Genomic DNA, 21,691 nt, shown 5'->3' with positions numbered 1-21,691 from the left:
GATATTCTAGAATACACCTCCTCACATCCAATAAATGAAAACGTTCCTCTTTCTCATTTGCTGCATTTTGACAAAATGAAGGGAGGACAATATCTTGGGACCTATGGAAGCTAGATGCTACCTTTGGTAAGAACCCAGGGTCTGTCTTTAGAATGACTCTGTCTTCTAGGATCTGTAGGAATGGTTCCCTGATGGAAAGTGCTTGGATTTCACTGACCCTACGGGCTGAAGTGATTGCCACCAGGAGAACTGTCTTAAAGGTAATAAGCCTTAGGGAGGCCTCTGAGATAGGCTCAAAGGGTGACCCCAAGAAAGCTTTTAGCACAACTGCTAAATCCCAGGATGGGACTTTTGTGATTCTGACTGGCTTGCGTCTAGCGACTGCCTTACAGAATCTAGCGACAAAAGGATTTTCCTGTAAGCGTTCATCTAGGTATACACTTAAGGCAGCTATCTGTACTTTAATAGTACTTAGGGTTAAACCCTTGTTTACACCTTCCTGTAAAAACTGTAGAATATTAGCCGTATTTATGTCCCGGCCATTCAGCCAGCTATTGAATTTTTTCCAGACTTTTTTGTAAATAGCTCTCGTGACTGGTTTGCGACTCTGTAGTAAGGTCGCAATTACCTCGTCTGACAGGCCCTTACTCCTTAAGATTTCCTCCTCAGTAACCACGCTGACAGCTTCAGTGTGGCGACCTGCGGATGGTAAAGAGGTCCCTGCGACAGGAGGTCCTGTCTGTAGGGAAGTCTTAGAGGCGGACAGTCTGTCAATTGTAGCAACGTTGTGAACCACGGTCTCCTGGGCCAAAAAGGTGCTACTAGAATCAAACAGGTTTTCTCCTTGAGGAATCTTGCTAGGACCCTCGGAATGAGATGAAGAGGGGGAAATGCATACGCCAGACTGAAAGTCCATGGAGTTTGCAAGGCATCTACCGCCAGGGGTTGATCTCCTGGGTTTAGCGAGAAAAAATTGGGAACCTTTGCATTTTTCTTGCTCGCAAAAAGGTCTACCTCTGGTTCTCCCCAGTGAGCTGTTATGAGATTGAATGCCTCTGGGTGCAAGGACCATTCTTGGTTCGAAATCCTCTGTCGACTCAAGAAGTCCACCTTGTTGTTCAGCTCCCCTTTCAGGTGAACTGCAGAAATGGATTCCAGATTGGCTTCTGCCCACTGGAGAATGCGTCTGGCTACCAACATCAAACGAGGACTTCTGGTTCCTCCTTGTTTGTTTATGTATGCTACAGCCGTCGTATTGTCTGAACGGACTTGTAGATGGTGACCCTGTATTGCGGGGTAGAAAGCTAGAACAGCTCTCAGGATTGCTGTTAGTTCTTTCCAATTGGAAGAGAAACATTTCTCCTCCGGGGTCCACTTGTCCTGGACCCAGCTTGAGCCTAGGTGGGCTCCCCAGCCCCAACTGCTCGCATCCGTTGTTAGTGTTGAAGTGATAGGAAGGACCCAATGCACCCCTTTGTTTAGGTTCTCCCTGTCCTTCCACCACCAGAGGGAGCGTTTTACCCTTGAGGGGATCGATACCTCCTCCTCCAGATCTCTGCCTTTTAATTGTTCTAACAGAAAACCCTGAAGTTCTCTTTGATGGAACCTGGCCCATTGTACGGCTGGAATGGCTGCCGTCATAAGACCTAAGACCGACATTACTTCCCTCACCGTACACTTGGGGCTGCATTGAAGAAAAGATATTCTCTGCCACAGATTCAAAATCTTTTCTTCCGGCAGTATAATTTTCTGATCTACAGACTTGATCCAGTACCCCAGATACAGGATCTCCTGTGCTGGGGTTGTCTTGGATTTCTCCTGACTGACAATCCACCCTAATCGACTCAGACTGAGTTGAGTCAATTCTAGGTCCTGAGAAAGACGACTCTCTGAGTGGGCTGTTAGGAGCAGATCGTCTAGGTAGGGGATAATTGAGACTGATTGAAGCCTCAGAGGAACTAAAGCCTCTCCGAGAACCTTGGTAAAGATTCTCGGAGAGGATGATAGACCGAAGGGAAGTGCTCTGCACTGAAAGTGGTAAACCTTTGTGTCTATCTGCACTGCCATCCAAAGGAATTTCTGGCATTCCTCCCTTATTGGAATGTGCAGATAAGCATCCCTTAGGTCCAGGGTTGCCATAAATGTCTCTTTCTGCAGGAGATTCTTTATGGAATAAATGGACTCCATCCGAAATCTCTTGTAACGGATGGAGCGATTCAGTGGACGGAGGTTCATAATTAGTCTGAATCTCCCTGACGGTTTTCTTACCACAAAGATGTGCGAGTAAAAACCGTCCCCTTGTTCCTGAATAGGGACTGGTGTCAATACTTCTTGATCTACCATTTCCCCTATTAGTAAAGGTAAGGCCCTGGCCTTTTCTGAGTGACTTGGAAGCTTTGTCACCAGAAACTTGGAAGGAGGGTTGCTGTGAAATTCCAGCGCATGACCCCTTTTTATTATATTTAAGACAAACTCGTTCGAGGTTGTCTCTTCCCATTGAGGAAGAAATTTGCTTAATCTTCCTCCCACAGGAACCCTGACGTCACTGGGGTTTGGGATCCTGATTGGGGCGGCTAAACAGTATGCCCCCTTTTCCTTTCCCTTTATGTCCCGACCAATGTTTTTTGGGGGTTGAACTCTTCTCTGATTTAGAGGGTTCCTTAAAGGGACGAAAAATTTTTCTTTGAAAAATTTTCTTTTTTGCGGGAAAGGTTTTCTTTTTGTCCGCCGTCCTTTCTAAGGCGGAGTCTAATTCAGGCCCGAAGACTAAGTCTCCTGTAAAAGGGACGCTGCACAGGCGGGTTTTAGACGCCGTGTCTCCCCCCCCAGGTTTTCATCCATACTGACCTCCTTGCTGCCACTGAAAGTGCTGCAGATTTAGCCGCAAATTTAACGGAGTCCGTGGAGGCGTCAGAGATGAAACTGGTGGCCTTAAAAAGCATAGGGAAGGATTTCAAAAGCTCCCCCTAGGAGTGCCTGCCTTTAAATGTTCTTGTAGTTGCAATAACCAGAACTCCAGGTTTCTAGCTACACAGGAAGTGGCTAGAGCTGGTTTTAAGCCTGCCATAGAGGCATCCCAGGCCCTCTTTAAGACAATGTCTGTTCTCCTGTCCATGGGATCTTTCAGGTGGCCCATATCCTCAAAGGCCAGATCAGCCTGCTTTGAGATTTTGGACAGAGGGGCGTCTAGTTTTGGATTTTTATTCCAGACCGCCTCTGGGCTCTCATCAAAAGGGAACCTTCTCTTAAGGGATTTAGGAAAGAAAACCTTCTTGTCTGGTTCAGACCACTCCTTAAGGACAAGGTCAGAAAGCACCTTATGTATAGGAAAAACCCTTGCTTTCTTTTTCCCCAGAGCCTCATACATTTGATCATGTCTGGATAACTGAGTTTCTTCCTCCTCAATTTCCAGCGTATCATAGATAGCCCCCATTAGCTCATCTACTTCCTCGAGAGATAATCTATATTTTGAGGCTTTAGATGCTGCTTGATCCTCTTCCTGACCCGAGTCAGTGTCAGAGGATTCGGGGCTAATCAACGTGGGGCTAGGCTCCCTGACCATACGGGGCTCCCCTGAGCTGGGTGTTGTAAGGCATGGTGAGGATGAGATTATAGTTGTTTTACTCGTGGAGGCAGCTGCAGCTGATCCCACGTCAGTGATTAACTCCCGGAGGGACTTAAAGGTCGACGCCATTTCTTCTTTAAAGGAGCCCAAAAACTTTGCTAAAGGGGAATCTGCCTCAGATTTAAGCAAGTTTGCAATGCATTGCTTGCATAGGGCTTTGTTAGAGCCAGAGGACAACCTATTCCCACAATTAGGGCACTTTTTGCGGCCTGTCTTGTCTTCCCTTGGCATCTCTTTAGCCTGAAAATAAGAAGACAAAGGATTTCTTAGCGTCAGCACCATGTCCCTCTTAGAATCACCACTAACAAACAACCTCACTGTGAGTAAACCGCCACCGTGGGGTACTACAGGGCCCAGCCTACAAACACCACCACTCCACCAGAGTAATAGCATGCCCAGCAGCCTACCTGGGTTTGGCTGGTGCCTGTCTCCGCCGGAGTATCCTGGGGAATAGCCTCCATGGTCCCCCTCTGACGCTCCGAATCCCGCCGCTAATCCGGTATAGCTGGACGCTGGTCGGGCTTCACAGGCACAGCGCTGGCTCTCCCTCTCCTCCTTGTACCCTTAGAGACCCGGAACCGGAAGTCTCGGCACGCAGTGATGACGCGGTTCCGCCGGAAGTGAACGCTCGGCGTCTCCGACCCCCTGCAACGAGGAGGGAAGATGGAAGGTTCCACTCACCACTCCTGGGGGAAACCGGCGTCATTCTGCCCCTGGCCACCTCGGCACTGGAAGGAGGAGGGTAACGGGTCTGCTCCGGTTCAGCTGGACGGTACCCGAGCCAAAGAAAAAGGTATGGACCCAAACTGCAGCCATAAACCAGGACCCGGTCCCTTAGGCTTGCAGGTTCTCAGGCAGCCCCTGAGAGGGGCCTCCAGGTTCCTGGCAACATGTTCCTCCGACGGAGGAAACACAAATGACTGACCAGGGACCTGAGGGACCGCCTTTTGAACTGTGGCAATGTGTTTCCTGTGTCGATGGGAGGAGCTCCATCTCTCAAGGGCTGTCCTGGAAGAACACTTGGGAAAACGGCAATATCTGAATGATGTCTGCGGCCTCGGGCATCATTTAGATATAACCACTGAAAGCCCATGACGTCAATAGACGTAGTATGGGCACCAAGTGGTTAATAGGACAGTCTTGAAGGGCCCCTTGCCTTCTTAACAAAAGTTATCCAATTCTAGTCTACCCTCTTTTTTTTGGGATACCAACTACTTATAACCTATAAGTCAGGCATCACTGACGGACCTTGGTCCGGATCCAAACCGGGTCATGCCATTTAGTAGCCAGTTCTGTCTTCCAGCCTCTGCCGCTGTCATTATCACAGACCGAGAGCAATAAGTACAGTAGTACTGGATGGAGGGCGGGTTCAGGAGCTACCGAGATAACTTTGCAGATTAACCAGCGGGTGATTGGTTGCCAGGATATAGAGCAGTCCTCACATCCAATAAACAGTTAATATGCAAAGTTCACTCTGGCAGCTCCTGCTCCCACCCTCCATCCAGTGCTACTGTGTCCCTTGCTCTCTGTCCTGCTTCCCCCTCTATGTACCTGTGTAAGGTAGTAGTGAGAGGGCAGATAACATTACTGTGCAGGGGGCAGAAAGCACTACTGTGGGGGTTGATGAGGAGCAGGAGACTACTGTGGGGGGAGGTGATATAAAAAGGGCTAAGGGGGTTGAGGACACTACTGTGGGGGACTGTGATATGCAGGGTGGACTGAGGACACCAATGTAAGAACAGGACTGTGATATAACAGGAGGGGGGGTTGTGAGGTGAAGGATCTGAGCCATTGGGCATGAGTGATTCTGACCTCTGCTGGATGAAAATTTTACTGATCGTATCTCCGTGAATTTTAATTCAATACCCTTGTTATAAATATACAATTTTTTCTATTGCTACCTCTTTTTAATTTTAGACAAAACTAGCTACTAAAATTGGTTATATTTTGCTGTAATTAATAATGTATTAAATTATAATTAAACCACCATTTACATTCTTAGTTATGATGTTTAGTGTCTTTTTTTTTTTTACGAACAGAGCTAGGCTCTGTTTAGTGTGATCGATCACGGCCCAACCAAAAGGTACCATACCATCCCCTATCTGCAGATGAACTTGCTGGATACCATTTTCCTTTCATTCATTTCCTTTTAAATTTATTTTTAAAATTTCAGTTTGCCTTGCCTGTGCAAACACTTACTTTAAAAATGGGGAAACCAAAAACTATGTATAATAAAAGACATCAACATGAAAATGTAAATGCAAATAAAAGTTATTGGGACAACTTAAAATCCTGAATAGATACACCGGATTCCCTCCAAAGATCCTAACCTACTTTTATTTACAGTGCATTGTAGCCTGAATTCCCATTATGCTTCCCCAAGACCAAAAATATGCTATGGCTGCACCACAGCTGGAAGATTTAACCAAACTCAAGCAAAGTAGAGTCTTCCTTAACCACTTTCAGACCGGACCATTTTGCTGGTAAATGACCAGAGGTCTTTTTACAATTTGGCACTGCGCTGTTTTAACTGGTAATTGCACGGTCATGCAATGTTGTACCCAAACAAAATTTGCGTCCTTTTCTTCCCACAAATAGAGCTTTCTTTTGATGGTATTTGATTGCCTCTGCGATTTTTATTTTTTGCGATATAAATGGAAAAAGACCGCAAATTTTGAAAAAAAATGATATTTTCTACTTTTTGTTATTAGAAAAATCCAATAAATTCAATTTTAGTCATACATTTAGGCCAAAATGTATTCAGCCACATGTCTTTGGTAAAAAAAAAAAGTCAATAATTGTATATTTATTGGTTTGCGCAAAAGTTGTCACATCTACAAACTAAGGTACGTTTTCTGGAATTTACGCAGCTTTTAGTTTACGACTGCCTATCTCAGTTCTTGAGGTGCTAAAATGGCAGGGCAGTACAAAACCCAGTACTAAATGATATATTGCTCACACATGCTATGGGCATATGTGAAATGACACCCCAAAATAAATTCTGCTGCTTCTCCTGAGTACGGGGATGCCACATATGTGGGACTTTTTGGGAGCCTAGCCACGTACGGGGCCCCGAAAACCAAGAACCGCCTTCAGGTTTTCTAAGGGCGTAAATATTTGACTTCACTCCTCACTACCTATTACAGTTTTGAAGGCCATAAAATGCCAAGATGGCACAAAACCCCCACAAATGACCCCATTTTAGAAAGTAGACACCCCAAGCTATTTGCTGAGAGGCATGTTGAGTCCATGGAATATTTTATATTTTGCCACAAGTTGCGGGAAAATTACAAACTTTTTTTTTTTTTTAACAAAGTTGTCACTAAATGATATATTGCTCACGCATGCCATGGGCATATGTGAAATGACACCCCAAAATAAATTCTGCTGCTTCTCCTGAGTACGGGGATACCACATATGTGGGACTTTTTGGGAGCCTAGCCGCGTACGGGGCCCCGAAAACCAAGCACCGCCTTCAGGCTTTCTAAGGGCGTTACAGTTTTGAAGGCCATAAAATGCCAAGATGGCACAAACCCCCCCCAAATGACCCCATTTTGGAAAGTAGACACCCCTAAATTTAGGGGTACACTAGTGAGACTAGGTAATAAATGGCGGGTGCCCTGAAACTATAAAAAAAAATAACTAACCAACCAGCGTCACCTGTAACAGTTATATGGTGATCACTGGTGAAAGGGTTGACTAGGGGGCAATCAGGGGGCTTTATGCGGTAGTATATGGGGGTCCCTGGCGCTATAAAAAGCTGCGGCGAACCTAAATACCTACCTGCCTAACTAGCGTCACCTGTGACACTAATACAGTGATCAGAAAAACGATCGCTTATTAGGCTGGGTTCACACTGGAGCGATGTGGGAACGCCACGAATGCGCGGCGGGTTCCCGCATCACATGCCTCCCGGCGGCAGTTCACACTGCCCTATGCGAACTGCTGGGAGTGTCAGTGAAATGTTAATGACACCCCCAGATCAGTTCGCATATCGCAGTGCGATCTGCAAACTCGGATCGCATGGTGTGAACACCCATGCGATCCGATTCTGCTGCGGACCAAAAAAAGGGTCCCGTGCGAGTTTGCGGCGGGTGCGACACGAATTCAGCCATACTATCTGTATGGCTGAACTCGAATCGCACAGAGATCGGATGTGATTTGCACTGCAGTGCGGTGCGAATCACATCCGTTCTCATAAACCGCTGCAATGTGAACCCAGCCTTAGTGACACTGGCGACGGGGGGTGATCACGGGGTTAAACCTTTATTGGGGGGGTTAGGGGGGCACATTAGAACTAAAGGGGGCTAACCCTAACTGCCCTAACAGTTATTACAGTCACAAATGACACCAATGCAAAAAAAAAAAAAAAAAAAAAAGCAATTGGTGTCACTGTGACTGGGGGGGGCAGGGGTAATTGGGGGGGTGATCGGGGGGTAAAGGGGGGGTGTGAGTGTGCCTGGCATGTTCTACTGTATGTGTGGTGTGTTGGTGCAACTCACCGAACCTCTCTCCTCGGTGCCGGAACGAAAAATACCGACACGGAGGAGAGAATACATCACTTCCTCTCCTGTGTTTACATTACAGGAGAGGAAGTGATGTCACGGAGGATTTCCATTCGTCGAGAGCGATCGCGAGGGGGTGGCCATGAATGAATGGCCGCCCCCTCATCCCGGATCGCTCTCGAAGGAATGCCGACCGCCGCAGGCACCGGGGGGGGGCCCGATCGGGCCCCCCACCCGCGGGCAGGCAGGGACTTATATATACGCCCATATGCCTGCCCGTGCCATTCTGCCGACGTATATCGTCGTGCGGCGGTCGGCAAGTGGTTAAACAATGCATTTACATCTCAACTATTGTAGAACACCTCATATGCGGTTTATTCTTCATTTAACGATAGAGAACAGGAGGTATCCATAGCAATCTTTTATGCCCCAGGGCCAGTTCTACAACTAGAACTAACTTGTTTATAGCACAGTTACATCCAAAAACATATGAAAAGAGGGGGTCCACTCTGGGGGGAAAAAAAAAAGTCCAGAGACTGTCCAGAGATCCAGCACCATCTTCACCCGGATTAGTTCTTCACTAACCTTCCGGTTCCTGCATCATAACTGAGCAGCCAGATGTGCTCCGATCCAAGCGTAAGTGGGAGCGGTTACCTGTCAGAACTTGGTACTCTTTCCCCCCCAACCCCCCCCTCAAAAAAAAAAAAATGACATGCCAAATGTGGCAGGGAAGGAGGACTTAAAGCAGAATGGAATTCCGCTTTAAGTTATTTATTCCAAACTACACACATCTGTTTCACACTAGCTGGCCATCATAAGTGCACAATATGAAAATCAAAGCTTCAATGGAGTGGGAGGGGTGTAATGAGAAAGTTTAAACTTGACAGACTCCTGGAAGTCACCTCTACTGTAAGGGGTGGAAATGTTATTTTACAATTTTTATGGACTCTTTTCTGACAGTTCAAATTAATATCTAATTTAAGATATGGGTTATGTTTTTCTGGTTTTAATCCTATAAATATTTCTGAGGTGAAATGTTTCATCATCTATAAATAGTAAAGGTAAACCCATGTAGTCATGTACAACTGCTAAACAGATTTGTTTCTTACCTCTAGTATTTGGAAAGAGGCATATGCTATAAATATAATTGGTGTGACTGTAGTAGACCTGTAGGCATTCGCCAGTGATCAGCCACCTCCTCACAGAGGAATCATTGGAACAAGACAGAAATTCAGTCTCATTCACTGTCGCCAATCCTCGTACACAGTCTTCGTGTCCTAAAACATGGTTTAAAAATAAATAAAATAAATAAAAAGAAAGGAGGAAGGAAAGAAAGATTCATGGTATTTAATTCAGACCCAGTTAGATAGAGATAGAATTATTTTTGCAGATCATCTAAACACCAACAAATTAGAACAATGATTGAACATACCTTGATTCGAGTAGCAAGGTTTGAAAATCTCATTCAAAAATTGTCAAACCTAAAGGTTTTGGGAAACCTTGTTATGCAACTCTGCCCAAATGTAGGACTTACAAGCGAGCTATTGCCAGAAGGAATGTAACTCGACATTGCTTTTGAAAAATATTGAAGCGGTAAGGAGGCCTTTTCATGCAACTTCTGGGACAACATTGAAAATAGTACTTTTAATTACAGGCTTGAGATTTGCCTTAAAAATGATATGCAGCCCTTCACTTTATTCCACTGGATGCACAGTAACTCTTTATGTACTGAATTGTCAGAATTCCATAACAGCACCAACATATACTGACAATATGACTGTTGTGTACCCACTCTTTTATAGTAAGGAGGCAGGGTTAAATAGTCCTTTCAATTATTGGCCCCTGTGACTGACCATGGGCAAAGGCTAAGTGGTGCATTATGGGTTATTCTTCATTTCTAACACAAACTTATTGCCAAGAGTTCAGAATCAGGCACAAACAAATCGTGGGCATCCTCCTTGAAACCGAGTTTGAACCTAACCCCCAATTCTGGTTAGTTGAAAAGGGATATCAATTATATTGCTCCGTTTTCAAATATGCAAACATTGAAAAACTAGCATAGAATAACGTTCTTTATATCATGTGGAACAAATTTTATACAACAATGACAAACAAGGAGCCATTTTATGACCTGTAGCTTAGAAACTTAGTTTAGAAACTTCCTTAACTGCTAGCTTACAGAATTGTCATGTGACCTACTCACACCATCAGTATAAGAGGTTCTAAAGCTACATAGGTCCCTTTATTACTAATGGATTGTTTGTTGGCATGTAAGAGATTACAAGATCAACAACTACGATTAAAATGTCTCTGCTTTACATGAAATGTAAGGTCTATGAACAGCCAAACAAGTCAATGATGCCTCAAGCCAATCACCGCACAGGTGGTGTACAAAACAAATGACTCATTTAGGTTGGGCAATACGTAAAGATATCAAAGAGTCCTTCTTACATTGCTTAAATGATAAAATTGGGAGTCACCGTTGTGATATTTGCAAGAAGAATGCATTTCCTTAGAGACTTGCAACAGCCCTGCTTAGCTACCACAGACCTGTAACCAGGGTGCTCAACCCACAACCCTGTGCTATGCATACAGAAGATCTGAAGGAGAAAATTTTGCCTTTTGACATTTTCCTGTGCATATAACAGGGTTATGGATAAATCCGTTTGAAAGTTATAGGCATTTGGTATATAAATGAGGCAACTGCAGGTCTCTGATGTTCATCTTAACACACCTAGGAATGTCCTCTCACACCGCCCTGCTTTCCACAGCTTGATAGATTTGTCAGCTGATCCAGTCAACATTAAACCTTGTTCAGGCAAAATCTTCACAGCCCATACAGCAGCTGTATGGCCCTAAAAAAAGTAAAAAAAAAAATAAAAAAAAAAAAAAAAATAAGTTATACCTTGGGCCTTCTTTCCAAATCACAAATTTAAAAGGCAAATGATTTGCCATTGTGCATATTAATGAGAAGTCAAATATTGCTTATATAGGTGAAATTCCACTGCTGGAAACAGAGATATCCCTTAGGCATCAGTACACAGGTTCTACATGTCTCAGGATCTGTTTGTCCGTGGTCTTCCCCGAGTACTCGCCCCCTCCTCAGTGTATCCCTGGGATCTCCTCTCACCACTGATCGATGAATCGGCACTCTTTCAACAGCAATGCTGATCTCTGACCAATGGATGAGGCCACTTCTGAGTGACAGGATCCCAAAGCAGGACATGTGAAACAGCACCAGAAATCACCCTGGACAAACATTTCTGCATTCCAACAAAACTTTAAGGCAACTTTCACACTGGGGCGTTAGCAGTAAAGTGCCGCTAGTTTACAGTTATATCGGTGCTTTTCGGTCGCTAACAGGACGCTTTAACCCCCCCCCCCCCATCAGCCAAATAAAGGGTTAAAAATGCCTGAAAAGCGCTGCTGCCGAAGCACTTTGCAGGCGATTCGGCATCGCTGCCCATTGATTTCAATGGCAGGGGCGGTTTAGGAGTGGTGTATACAGTGCTCCCACACCGCCCCACAGGTGCTGCTTGCAGGACTTTTTTTCCTCTCCTGCAAGCACACTACCCCAGTGTGAAAGCACTTGGGCTCTCACACTGGGGAGGCTTGAGAGGCACTTTACATGCACTATTTTTATTGCTCAAGCGCCTGAAAAGCATCCCAGTGTGAAAGGGTTCTAATAGTAAGCTAGCCCTTTATCACCTATCTAGCAATTTGTACTCTATATCAAGCAATGCACATATCCCTTTAACATTCCGATTTTTAGAGAAGGAGCACGTTATTACAAAAGGAAGCAAGAGGGTTTGTTATTTGCCTGCTAAGAGTGACTCATTTTACTGCATGTGAACATTATACCAACAAAAATGTAAATCTAGACAGGAACAGGCCATCACCTGTAAGGTCATCATGCACTTCTCATTCAGCCACACTTTTCCAGTTGTGTCCCATGATCCGCTTAATATGGTGCCAAACTTGCCAGAAGAAAGACTGCATACTAAAAGAACAGAAAAAAAAATGGTTTTCCATAATGTAGCATTATTTCATTTATTTAAATACATACACTTGTTATAAATACCAGCATGTAGTCAAAAAAGCCTGTAAAAGTATAAAAATGTAGTACATAATGCTTAATTAAAAAATCCAGAAAATAGGAAAGAGGCAGCAGCAAGAGCGGCATTGTCGCCTGCTGCTGTCAATCAACTCCTGTGAAGAGGAAGTGGCAGGGGGGCTGTTGGATAGTATGGGGGTTGAGCCACTGTGTCTATGGACCCCACACCCCCCCCCCCCCCCCAGCTTGGGAACGATTTGCTACAGGGCAGACACAGAAGAGAAGGAATGGACAGTGCCGGTGGGGGACCCCAGAAGAGGAACGTTATTAGTGTCACAGAGACATCCACTTTAAAAGGAAATTTGTCACAAAATGCTACCTGCCAGCCTGACACTGACTTTTTGTTATCAGCCTAGATTCACACTAGTGCTGCTGCATAATCATGAGTTTATTCAATGCATTTTTAGAACTCATTCTTGCATTGTTTTGTAGGAGGAGGAGACTTGTTAAAACACAAAATCCTGCTAAACATGCACTCCCATTATAAACTACAAGATCAAAAATGCACCAAAAGAAACATCTACACCTCTTCAAAAAAAAAATCACACTGCACCATGTTAGATTAATGTGACTGGATATCATAGAGAATAATGAGATTTCTATTGTTGTGCATTACAGTGCAACAGCAGAGATTGCACTAGCGTGACTGGGAACTTAATTCTTTAAGTTACTAACCCAGAATAAGGCCTCGTTTACACGGGGCATACATAGCCAGACTTCTGTTGAGGGCCATGTTTACCTGCATGGGGATACACAGGTGCTCTGTGCAGTAGAGCTGCATGATTAAATCGTTAAAAAAAAAAAATCTTAATCCAGTATTCCACGATTTATGTAACAAGTGCAGAGCAGTCCCTTGCTCACAGCTGTCAAAGCTATAAAAAATAATAATAATAAAAAAGCCGGAATTGCGCCGTTGAAGGAGAGATAAAAAGAAACATGGGGGGAGAGATTTACTAAAACTGGAGAGCATAAAATCAGGTGCAGCTCTGCATAGGAACCAGTCAGCTTCCAAGTTTTATTGTCTTGTTCCTATTGAACAAACTGAAGTTTGAATCTTATTGGTTACCATGCACAGCTGCACCAAAATCTCCCTCACTGTATCTGTTGTTTCATTTACAGATCAAAGGGATGATCTTCGGTCTGCAAATGAGGTCAGTTTAACCACTTAAAGACTAAACCTTTTTCTGCCACTTTTTGCTTACAAGTTAAAATCAGTATTTTTTCTAGAAGATTACTTAGAACCCCCTAATATTATAAATATATATATTTTTTTTTAGCAGAGACCCAAGAGAAAAAAAATGGCAGTCGTTGCAATATTTTATGTCACACTGTATTTGCGCAGCGATCTTTCAAATGCAATTCTTTTGGAAAAAATACACTTCAACTAATAACAATAATAAAATAAAAAATAAAAACAATAAAGTTAGATCAATTTTTTTGTATAATGTAAAAGATGATGGTACGCTGACAATAGTTATCTTTATTCTAAGCAAACAATTGGGATTCTCATTGTATCCAGAATCGTGCAGCTCTACTGTGCAGGAAGTCCTATTGCTGCCAATTAAGAAGTAGAAAAATGCACAGACACAGCCGCTGTTTCCAGTATGACACCAGTGTGGGTGCAAGGCCCACAAAGGCATCCTGGAAAGCAAAAAAATATTGCGACAACGGAATTATTAGTGTGTACGTAGCCTAATGTGCACATGAACAGGCTTGACTCACCTGTGTTCTTATGGCCTTTTAAAACATAAAGAGGACTTTCGCTATCCAGGCTGAACACACATATGTTATTGTCATTTCCACCAGTTGCAATTAATCCACGTGGGTAGGTTTCACTTGGAGGTATAAAGCATACGGTGGAGACAAAGTTGGAATGTCCCTTCATACGATGCAATTCAACAAAGCCTCTGGTGGGACTAAATAATAAGAAGACAAAGTGAACAGTTACAAAATTAGTCAGGTTGAAAAAAAAAGAAGTCAATCTGCTTCAACTAACAGAAAAAAAAATTTGAGTTAAGTAGAACAGAAATGTTCCAAAGAAAGAACTAAAGCATTGGACATCTGGTGTTTAATATACGAAGATCTGAAAAAAAAAAAAAAAACACAGCCCATAACAGTCATTATTTCTTGCAAGTTACAAATCCTAAACTTTCAGCCCTTGTACACACGGTCGGACATTCTGACGGAAATGTCCGATCGGACCATGTTGTCGGATAATCCGACTGTGTGTGGGCTCCTTCGGACTGTTTCCGTTGGAATATCCGACGGACAAAGTTTTAGAGCTGGGCTATAGAGCTTTCCGACAACATGATCCGATCGGACTTTGTCTGATTGTGTGTAGAGAATTCCGATTGGACAAAGTGCCACGCATGCTCAGATCAAATTCCTAGGCCAAAGCTATTGGCTACTAGACTGAACGTAGTCCCGTCGTAATGAAATAACGTCATCACGTTCCGGACGATCGGATTTTCCGACAACTTTGTCCGACCGTGTGTATGCAACACAAGTTTTCCGACAAAATCCGTCGGATTTTGTTGTCAGAATGTCCGACCGTGTCTACAAGGGCTAACAGAGCAGAATTTAGTTGGATTTCAAAAAACATGCACTTGTCTTTGAAGGTGGATGCAGATAAAAAAAAAAAGAAAGCTCTGTCAAACAATGATAGCCAGAAATTAATTCTAAGGCCTCATTCACACTGACACTTCGGTGTTTAGCCTTTCTAAACTTTTATGCCTCCATGATCATTTTTCTTGCATTTAGGCCTCTTTCAGACGAACGATCCGTCCAGGTTCTCCTTCTCTTCAGTTTTTTAGGCGGACCAGAATGGATGCTCCATAGACCTCTATGGAGCGTCAGATGTCAGCGGTGACATGTCCACTGATATCCGACCCGCTCCAAAAAAGTGTGACGGAGGAAAAACCTACTTTTTCCATGCGTCTGAGGATCGGATCCGTCTGTGTGCGCAGAGACAGACCTGTCATCTTCCTGCTTAGTGGGGATTGACGGAACGTTCCCAGCTGAGCAAGCGGATGTCCACGGGGCGGATCATCATGGATCCATCCCGTTTGAAAGAGGCCTTAGATGTTCAGGCTAAGTCACATTTATATGTGTTTAGATGTCCAATTGGATCCCAGATGCACAGAATTCTGTTTTCTGTAAACATGCCCATTGTGAATAGCAACACTGAAAAAATCATGACATGTAATTATATATGTTTAAAACTGTCCTCTAAACCCAGGTTTCTCAGTGCCAGTGTAAATGAGGTCTAATGCCCTTGTACACACGGTCGGACATTCTGACCACAAAATCCGCCTGATTTTTTCCGACGGATTTTGTCCGAAACTGGTGTTGCATACACACGGTCAGACAAAGTTGTCGGAATATCCGATAGTTCAGAACATGATGACATTCGTTCGTTACAACGGGACTACATTGAGGCTAGTAGCCAATAGCTTTGGTCTCTTAATTTGATCTGAGCATACGTGGTACTTTGTCTGATCCGAATTCTCTACAAACAATCAGAAAAAGTCAGATCAGATTTTTTTGTCAGAAAATTTGAGATCCTGCTCTCAAATTTTTTCCGTCGGAATTTCCGATGGAAAAAGTCCGATAGAGCCCACGCACGATCGGATTTTCCGACAATATAATCCAATCGGACCTTTTCCGTCAGAATTTCCGACCGAGTCTACAGGGCATAAGAGTGCATTACCCAGACAGTGTATACTTTGGTGAAACGATTTATAGTTACAGGGGATATGTTCAATATTCAAGGCAAATAATCAGTTTTTGGGGTATCTATAACCACTTGCTGGCCAGGCCTTTTCTGACACTTTTTGTTTACAAGTTTAAATTTGTCATTTTTGCTTCAAAATTAAAACTTAGAACCCCCAAACAATATATTTATTTATTTTAGCAGAGACCCTAGAGAATAAAATGGCAATAGATGCAATGTATGTCACATGCTCAGCAGTTTTTCAAATGCTATTTTTTTATTTAAATGCAAATCAACCATAATACATAGCCCAATTTTTTTGTAAAATATAATATATGATATATGATGTTACGCTGAGTAAACAGATACCTAATATGTCACACTTTAAAATTGTGTACACTCGTGGAATGGCCATAAACATCGATACTTAAAAATCTCCATAGGCGATGATTTTAATTTTTTTTATAAGTTACCTGTTTAAAGCTACAGACGAGGTCTACTACTACAATGATTGCTCTCGCTCCAACGAACATGGCAAAACCGCACATGTGTGGTGCAGGTTTCCCCCCACCGTTCTGTGCGAAGCCAGGCTTGCTATAATGATTTTAGCCTGGGTACACACAGGAGCAGTGTAGAAAAACCACATGGGATTTGGGCAAGAATCTTCAGCAATTCTTTGCAGTGCTATTTGCGCCTATTAGAAAGTATAAAAAACTGCGCCAACATGCAAAAAAATATTGTATACACCAACTTCCCAAAATAAAGAAAATTTGTAATAAATTAATATATAATTAGTATACTTCAAAACTTATAACAAAATAGTGACAGTCAATATGAATCCATAATTAATGAGTTCATGAAAAAAAGTCCATAGATGGTCAACCCTTGCGATCCTATATAAAAACACCACTCCCTATTTGCGCCTATTGTATTGGCGCAATTCACACTGCAAAGTATCAGTTTCTGAAGCATTTTCAGGAGTGCGATTTCTGTCCGAATCCCATGCAGTTTCCCCCACTGCTCCCCTGTGTGATCTCAAGCTTGTCAAACGATAATGCTAGCCATACACCGATCGAAAAATCGTCCAAAGGCGTTCTCCAAAAAAAAAAACACACACGCGGTCATGAGAGCAAATGATACTGCCATCATGTAATAACTGATTTTCGAACAACAAATGAATTTTATTATTGCAGTATTTTGGTCTCCATTTTTCTTAATTTCGTTTTTTCAGGAAACAGTCCCAGAAAAACAAAAATGGGTATATAAAAAATGGATGGCCTATCTTGATGGTTATATGTTTTTTGTGTGTACTATTACTAATATTTTAGACATGACAATCTGTTGACACGAACGTTTATCTTATGGGTTAAAGTGTTTGTTAATCCAAAAAAACTAAACAAAAATACAGATCCTGGTCCCTTAAAGCAGATTAAACAGCACAGTGCTTGTGCTCTGTAATCTGCCCCCCATCTAAACTGTAAAAAGCTGCTCAGCCCTGACCACCATGGTCAGAGTACATTCCTGCATCATACGCTGCTGTTCCCTCTGCTCTCCTCTCCGCCCCCCCCCCCCCCCCCCCACACCACTATTATTGTAAAATAAAAACCTAAAAATTGACACTGTCCGTCCCTCTATTAGAGGCTGGCATAGCACACTATGTAAGTAGTTGTCAAAAAGGAGTGTTCTAAATACCAAATTTGAGCTGTCTTCAGACCGGTCACGTGACTCGCAGCCGCTTTACAGTTGCGATACAGTGCTTCTGCTAAGGAGACGAGTGGCCATGTGATCCCCCCGAATGACGGAGGGAGATCACGGCCTCTCCTGTATAAGACATCTATCGGAGCCGAGTCATGTGACCGGCCTGGAGACAGCTCAAATCTGTGTTTAGAACGCTTGTTTTTGAAAACTACTTACATAGTGTGCTTTGCCAGTCTCTAATAGAGGGGCTGGCATAGTCTTATATAAATGGGTTAACAAACCCTTTAAAGATTTTTTCACACATATGTAGCACCAACGGTGCAACAAGAAACACATTAACTTCAACGTATCATCCAATCAGCAGACGTTTTCCTTCGATTTTTTGGCTCAAAAACATCACAGCCGATCAGAAAGATCGGAAAAGGACTTAAAACCCCAGGGAACCCGGCAGTAAAGCCTTAACAGTCGGTTCCCTATTGCGCATGTGAGAAGCACACTTCGCTTTCTAGTTGGCCCAGCGGTGGAGGAAGGATGAATTTCAGAGGGACAGTGCCACGGTGCCATCTTCCAGAAGTGGGGACACGTACCTGTCAAAAACAGGTATCTGTTCCTCTCTCCCCCATGAAAGGTGCCAAATGTGGCACCGAAGGGGGGGGGGGGGGGGGTTGGGGGGAGGGGCTAGGGGAATGAAAAAAATAAAAAAGTTCAACTTTTGGGTGGAACTCCGTTTTAAACGTTTTTACAAGTCACAAAGTTTAAAGTTACAGAGGAGGTCTGGTGCTAGAATTATTGCTCTCGCTTGAACGTTTATGGCGATACCTCAGAAGTGTAGTGCGAACTCTGTTTACATATGCATTCGCTTCTGCACATCCATTTAAAAAAAAAAAAAAAAAAAGTTTCCTATTACATTTTCTTTTTATACTGTCCCTTTCATTTTTTTTTTTTATTACTTTTATACCTATTACAAGGAATGTAAACATCCCTTGTAATAGAAAAAAGGATGACAGGTCCTCTTTATGGGGAGATCTGGGGTCAAAAAATATTTGATATATTTTAGGGCTGGTTCCCCTGCGATTTTCAGCCCATTCATTCAATGGGTTGAAATTGCATTGGGTCGCACCAAAAGTAGCGCACACACTACTTTATAAAAAATAAAAAAAAACGCAATGCGCCGGTTCTCTTAGTACTGCGCTACCATGCAATCCGGTGCAGGCAAACGCACTGCATTTTCAATCTGTGTTGGGAGGGGGGGGGGGGGTTTGGGGGGTCATATTGGGGGAACAGATGCGATTCCCACACCTGCAGACAGATCACACACTCAATGAGTTCTGAACCCAGTGCGGGAAACGCACACAGAACGTATGTTTCCAAGCACCACATTTTGGTGTGAATGAGCCCTTATAATAGAAAGGTGACAGTTTTGTTTTAATTGCCGTATATTTTCCCTTTATATAGTAAGAAAAAAAAAAAAAAGGCAAGAAGAGTAGATACTTTTTGATTGCCGGAAGACTGGAGTGACGTCATGCCATGCTTATGGCCTTGGATGTCACTTCCGGTCCAGGCTATAGGTAAAAAAAAAATATATATTTTTTAAACCAAAGAAAAAATTGTTTTTGTTTTGATCTTTTGCTTTTAAAAGGTAAAGGAGAGATATGGGGTATTTTTGACTACAGATTTCTCCATGAAGAGGACCTGGCATTTTTATTTCTATTGAAAAGGATATTTACATTCCTTGTAATAGGAATAAGTGTCGGTTCACACCAGCGTGATTCTGACCAAACTCGCACAGGACCCTTATTTTGGTCAGCACCAGAATCGGATTGCATGGGTGTTCACACCTATGCAATCCAATTCATATCCAAACTGTCAGTTCGCAGTGCGATATGTGAGCGTCATTAACAATGTATTGACGCTCCTGGCAGTTTCCATATGGCACTATGAACTGCTGTGCGAGTCGGGTGCGATGTGGGAACCTGCAGTGGATTTGCAGGGTTCCTGCATCGCATAAATGTGAACTGAACCTAAAAGTGATTAAAGAAGAAAAAAAAAAAAAAAGCATCCCCATTCCTCTGTGCCTACAAGCAGAAGCAAACACATATGTAAGTCGCACGCATGTATCTAGACAGTGTTCGCACCACACATGTGAGATATTGCCGCGAACGTTAGAGCGAGAACAATAATTCTAGTGCTAGGCCTCCTCTGGAACTCTAAAACAGGTAACCTGTGAAGGCGTTTAAAGTGTCGCTAAGGTAGATTTCCTTTAAGTACTGTAGTTTGCATGAGCGTGTGCAATTTTAAAGCATGACATGTTAGATATCTCGTCGTAACATCATCTTTCACATTATACAAACAAACTGGAGTAACTATTGTATTTTTTTTTTTTTTGCATTATTAAAAGTGTAATTTTTTTTTCCCATTTTATTTCTCCAGGGTCTAGAGAAAAAAAATGTTTATATATATATATATATATATATATATATATATATATATATATATATATATATATATATATATATATATATATATATATATATATACACACATACATATACATACATACACACACACACACAATTTTTTTTTACCAGAGACCCTAGAGAAAAGTTTAAATTGGTATTTTTTTTTTTCTAGAAAATGACTTAGAGATAGTCTCATTCATTCTCTCTCTCTCTCATTCTCTCTCTCTCTCTCTCATACTGTAAAGTGCTGCGCAAATAAATCCTGTATAATATAGAGGGGAGAGAGAGAGGAGAGATAGATATACAAGTCATTTTCTAGCAAAAGAAAAAATACAGGATTTAAACTTGTAAACAAAGAGTGGCAGAAAAAGCCTGGTTGGCAAGTGGTTAAGATATGGACACCGGCAGCAGTGCGTTTTGAATGCGGTGCGGGAAACGCACACAGAACGCAGGTTTCCTGCAGCGCATTTCCGTGTGAACCAGCCCTTCTAAAAAAAGGAAGGGAGTTTTGGTTTTTTTATTTATCTTTTAATATTTGGTGTATTTTCCCTTTATATAGAGCAAAATAATAAAACCCCTGTGGTTTATAAACGTCTCCAAAAAGAAGGCTCTAGCACAAAACCATAGCACTTTCCTTTGGGTCCAGTGCTGCAGGAGGGAGTAGCTGTCAATCACAGAGGGATGACAGCAGGCTGGTAGTGAAGAGGTTAAACCCTGGGGTAGATAAGAACGGCTGGGAGCCCCAGCTCACTTACAGTCCCCTCTCACTCACCTGTCCGGCACCCAGAGGCGGGCACTCCTGTCACGTGACACGGAGACGAAGCCCTCACCTGGGGGCAGCGGGCACTGAGTCACCCCCCGCACGTCCAGCTCATGCCCGGCCAGAGAGCAGCGGAGCCGGTAACAGCCGGCCTCAGCCATGACACAGCAGCCGCTTTACAATGTGACGGAAATGATGCGGCGGAACGCAAAACCCGGGACACCATCGGAAGTGACGACACAGAGGGGGAGAGTCTTGCCCTCCCCGCACGGAAAGGAGTGCCACTCAGGGCTGTCCCAGGCTGTTCCATGTCATTGCAGGAAGTGCATACTTCCCTGGCTCCTTCTCATCCAGTACACTGAGTACAGCCCAGAGCAGAGGTGACAATGGAAAGCCTCTGTTTACTTGTTTTAGGCGCATCTTTAACCACTTCAGCCCTGGAAGGATTTACCCCCTTAATGACCAGGCCTTTTTTTGCGATACGCCTTAACTGACAATTGTGCGGTCGTGCGACATTGCACCCAAACAAAATCAGCGTCCTTTTTTTCCACCCACAAATAGAGCTTTCTTTTGGTGGCATTTGATCAACTCTATTTTTATTTATTATATTTTTTGCACTATAAACAAAAAATGTGTGGCAATTTTGAAAAAAAAACAAACAAAAACAATATGTTTTTTACTTTCTGCTTTAATAAAAAAATAAAAAAAATCTTCAGTTTATGTCATTTCTTTTCTTTTTTCTAGTAATGACGGCGATCAGCAATTTTAAGTGGGTGACATTGTGGCGGACAGATTGGACATTTTTGACACATTTTTGG

General features: G+C 43.0%; 1 protein-coding gene across 1 annotated transcript in view; it reads right to left on the bottom strand.

The window, feature by feature from the left end:
• The window catches only part of PLAA (phospholipase A2 activating protein), a 37,277-nt gene extending 16,166 nt beyond the window's left edge, over positions 1 to 21,111 (bottom strand). Inside the window, exons 1-5 of the mRNA XM_077475149.1 lie at positions 20,886 to 21,111; positions 13,967 to 14,160; positions 12,030 to 12,130; positions 10,865 to 10,985; positions 9,240 to 9,407 (exon numbers count right to left, since the gene is read on the bottom strand). Coding sequence (XP_077331275.1) covers positions 9,240 to 9,407; positions 10,865 to 10,985; positions 12,030 to 12,130; positions 13,967 to 14,160; positions 20,886 to 21,034 — 733 coding nt within the window. The 5' untranslated portion in view covers positions 21,035 to 21,111. The remainder of the gene's footprint in view (positions 1 to 9,239; positions 9,408 to 10,864; positions 10,986 to 12,029; positions 12,131 to 13,966; positions 14,161 to 20,885) is intronic.
• Between the last annotated feature and the right edge of the window lie 580 nt (positions 21,112 to 21,691).

The sequence above is a fragment of the Lithobates pipiens genome, unplaced genomic scaffold (genome assembly GCF_037356315.1).
Source record: "Lithobates pipiens isolate NorthernLeopardFrog02 unplaced genomic scaffold, aLitPip1_a1.2 Scaffold_13, whole genome shotgun sequence".
Lineage (NCBI taxonomy): Eukaryota > Metazoa > Chordata > Amphibia > Anura > Ranidae > Lithobates > Lithobates pipiens.
Note: the sequence above shows the minus strand (reverse complement) of the source record. Positions and strands in the feature narration are given on the sequence as shown.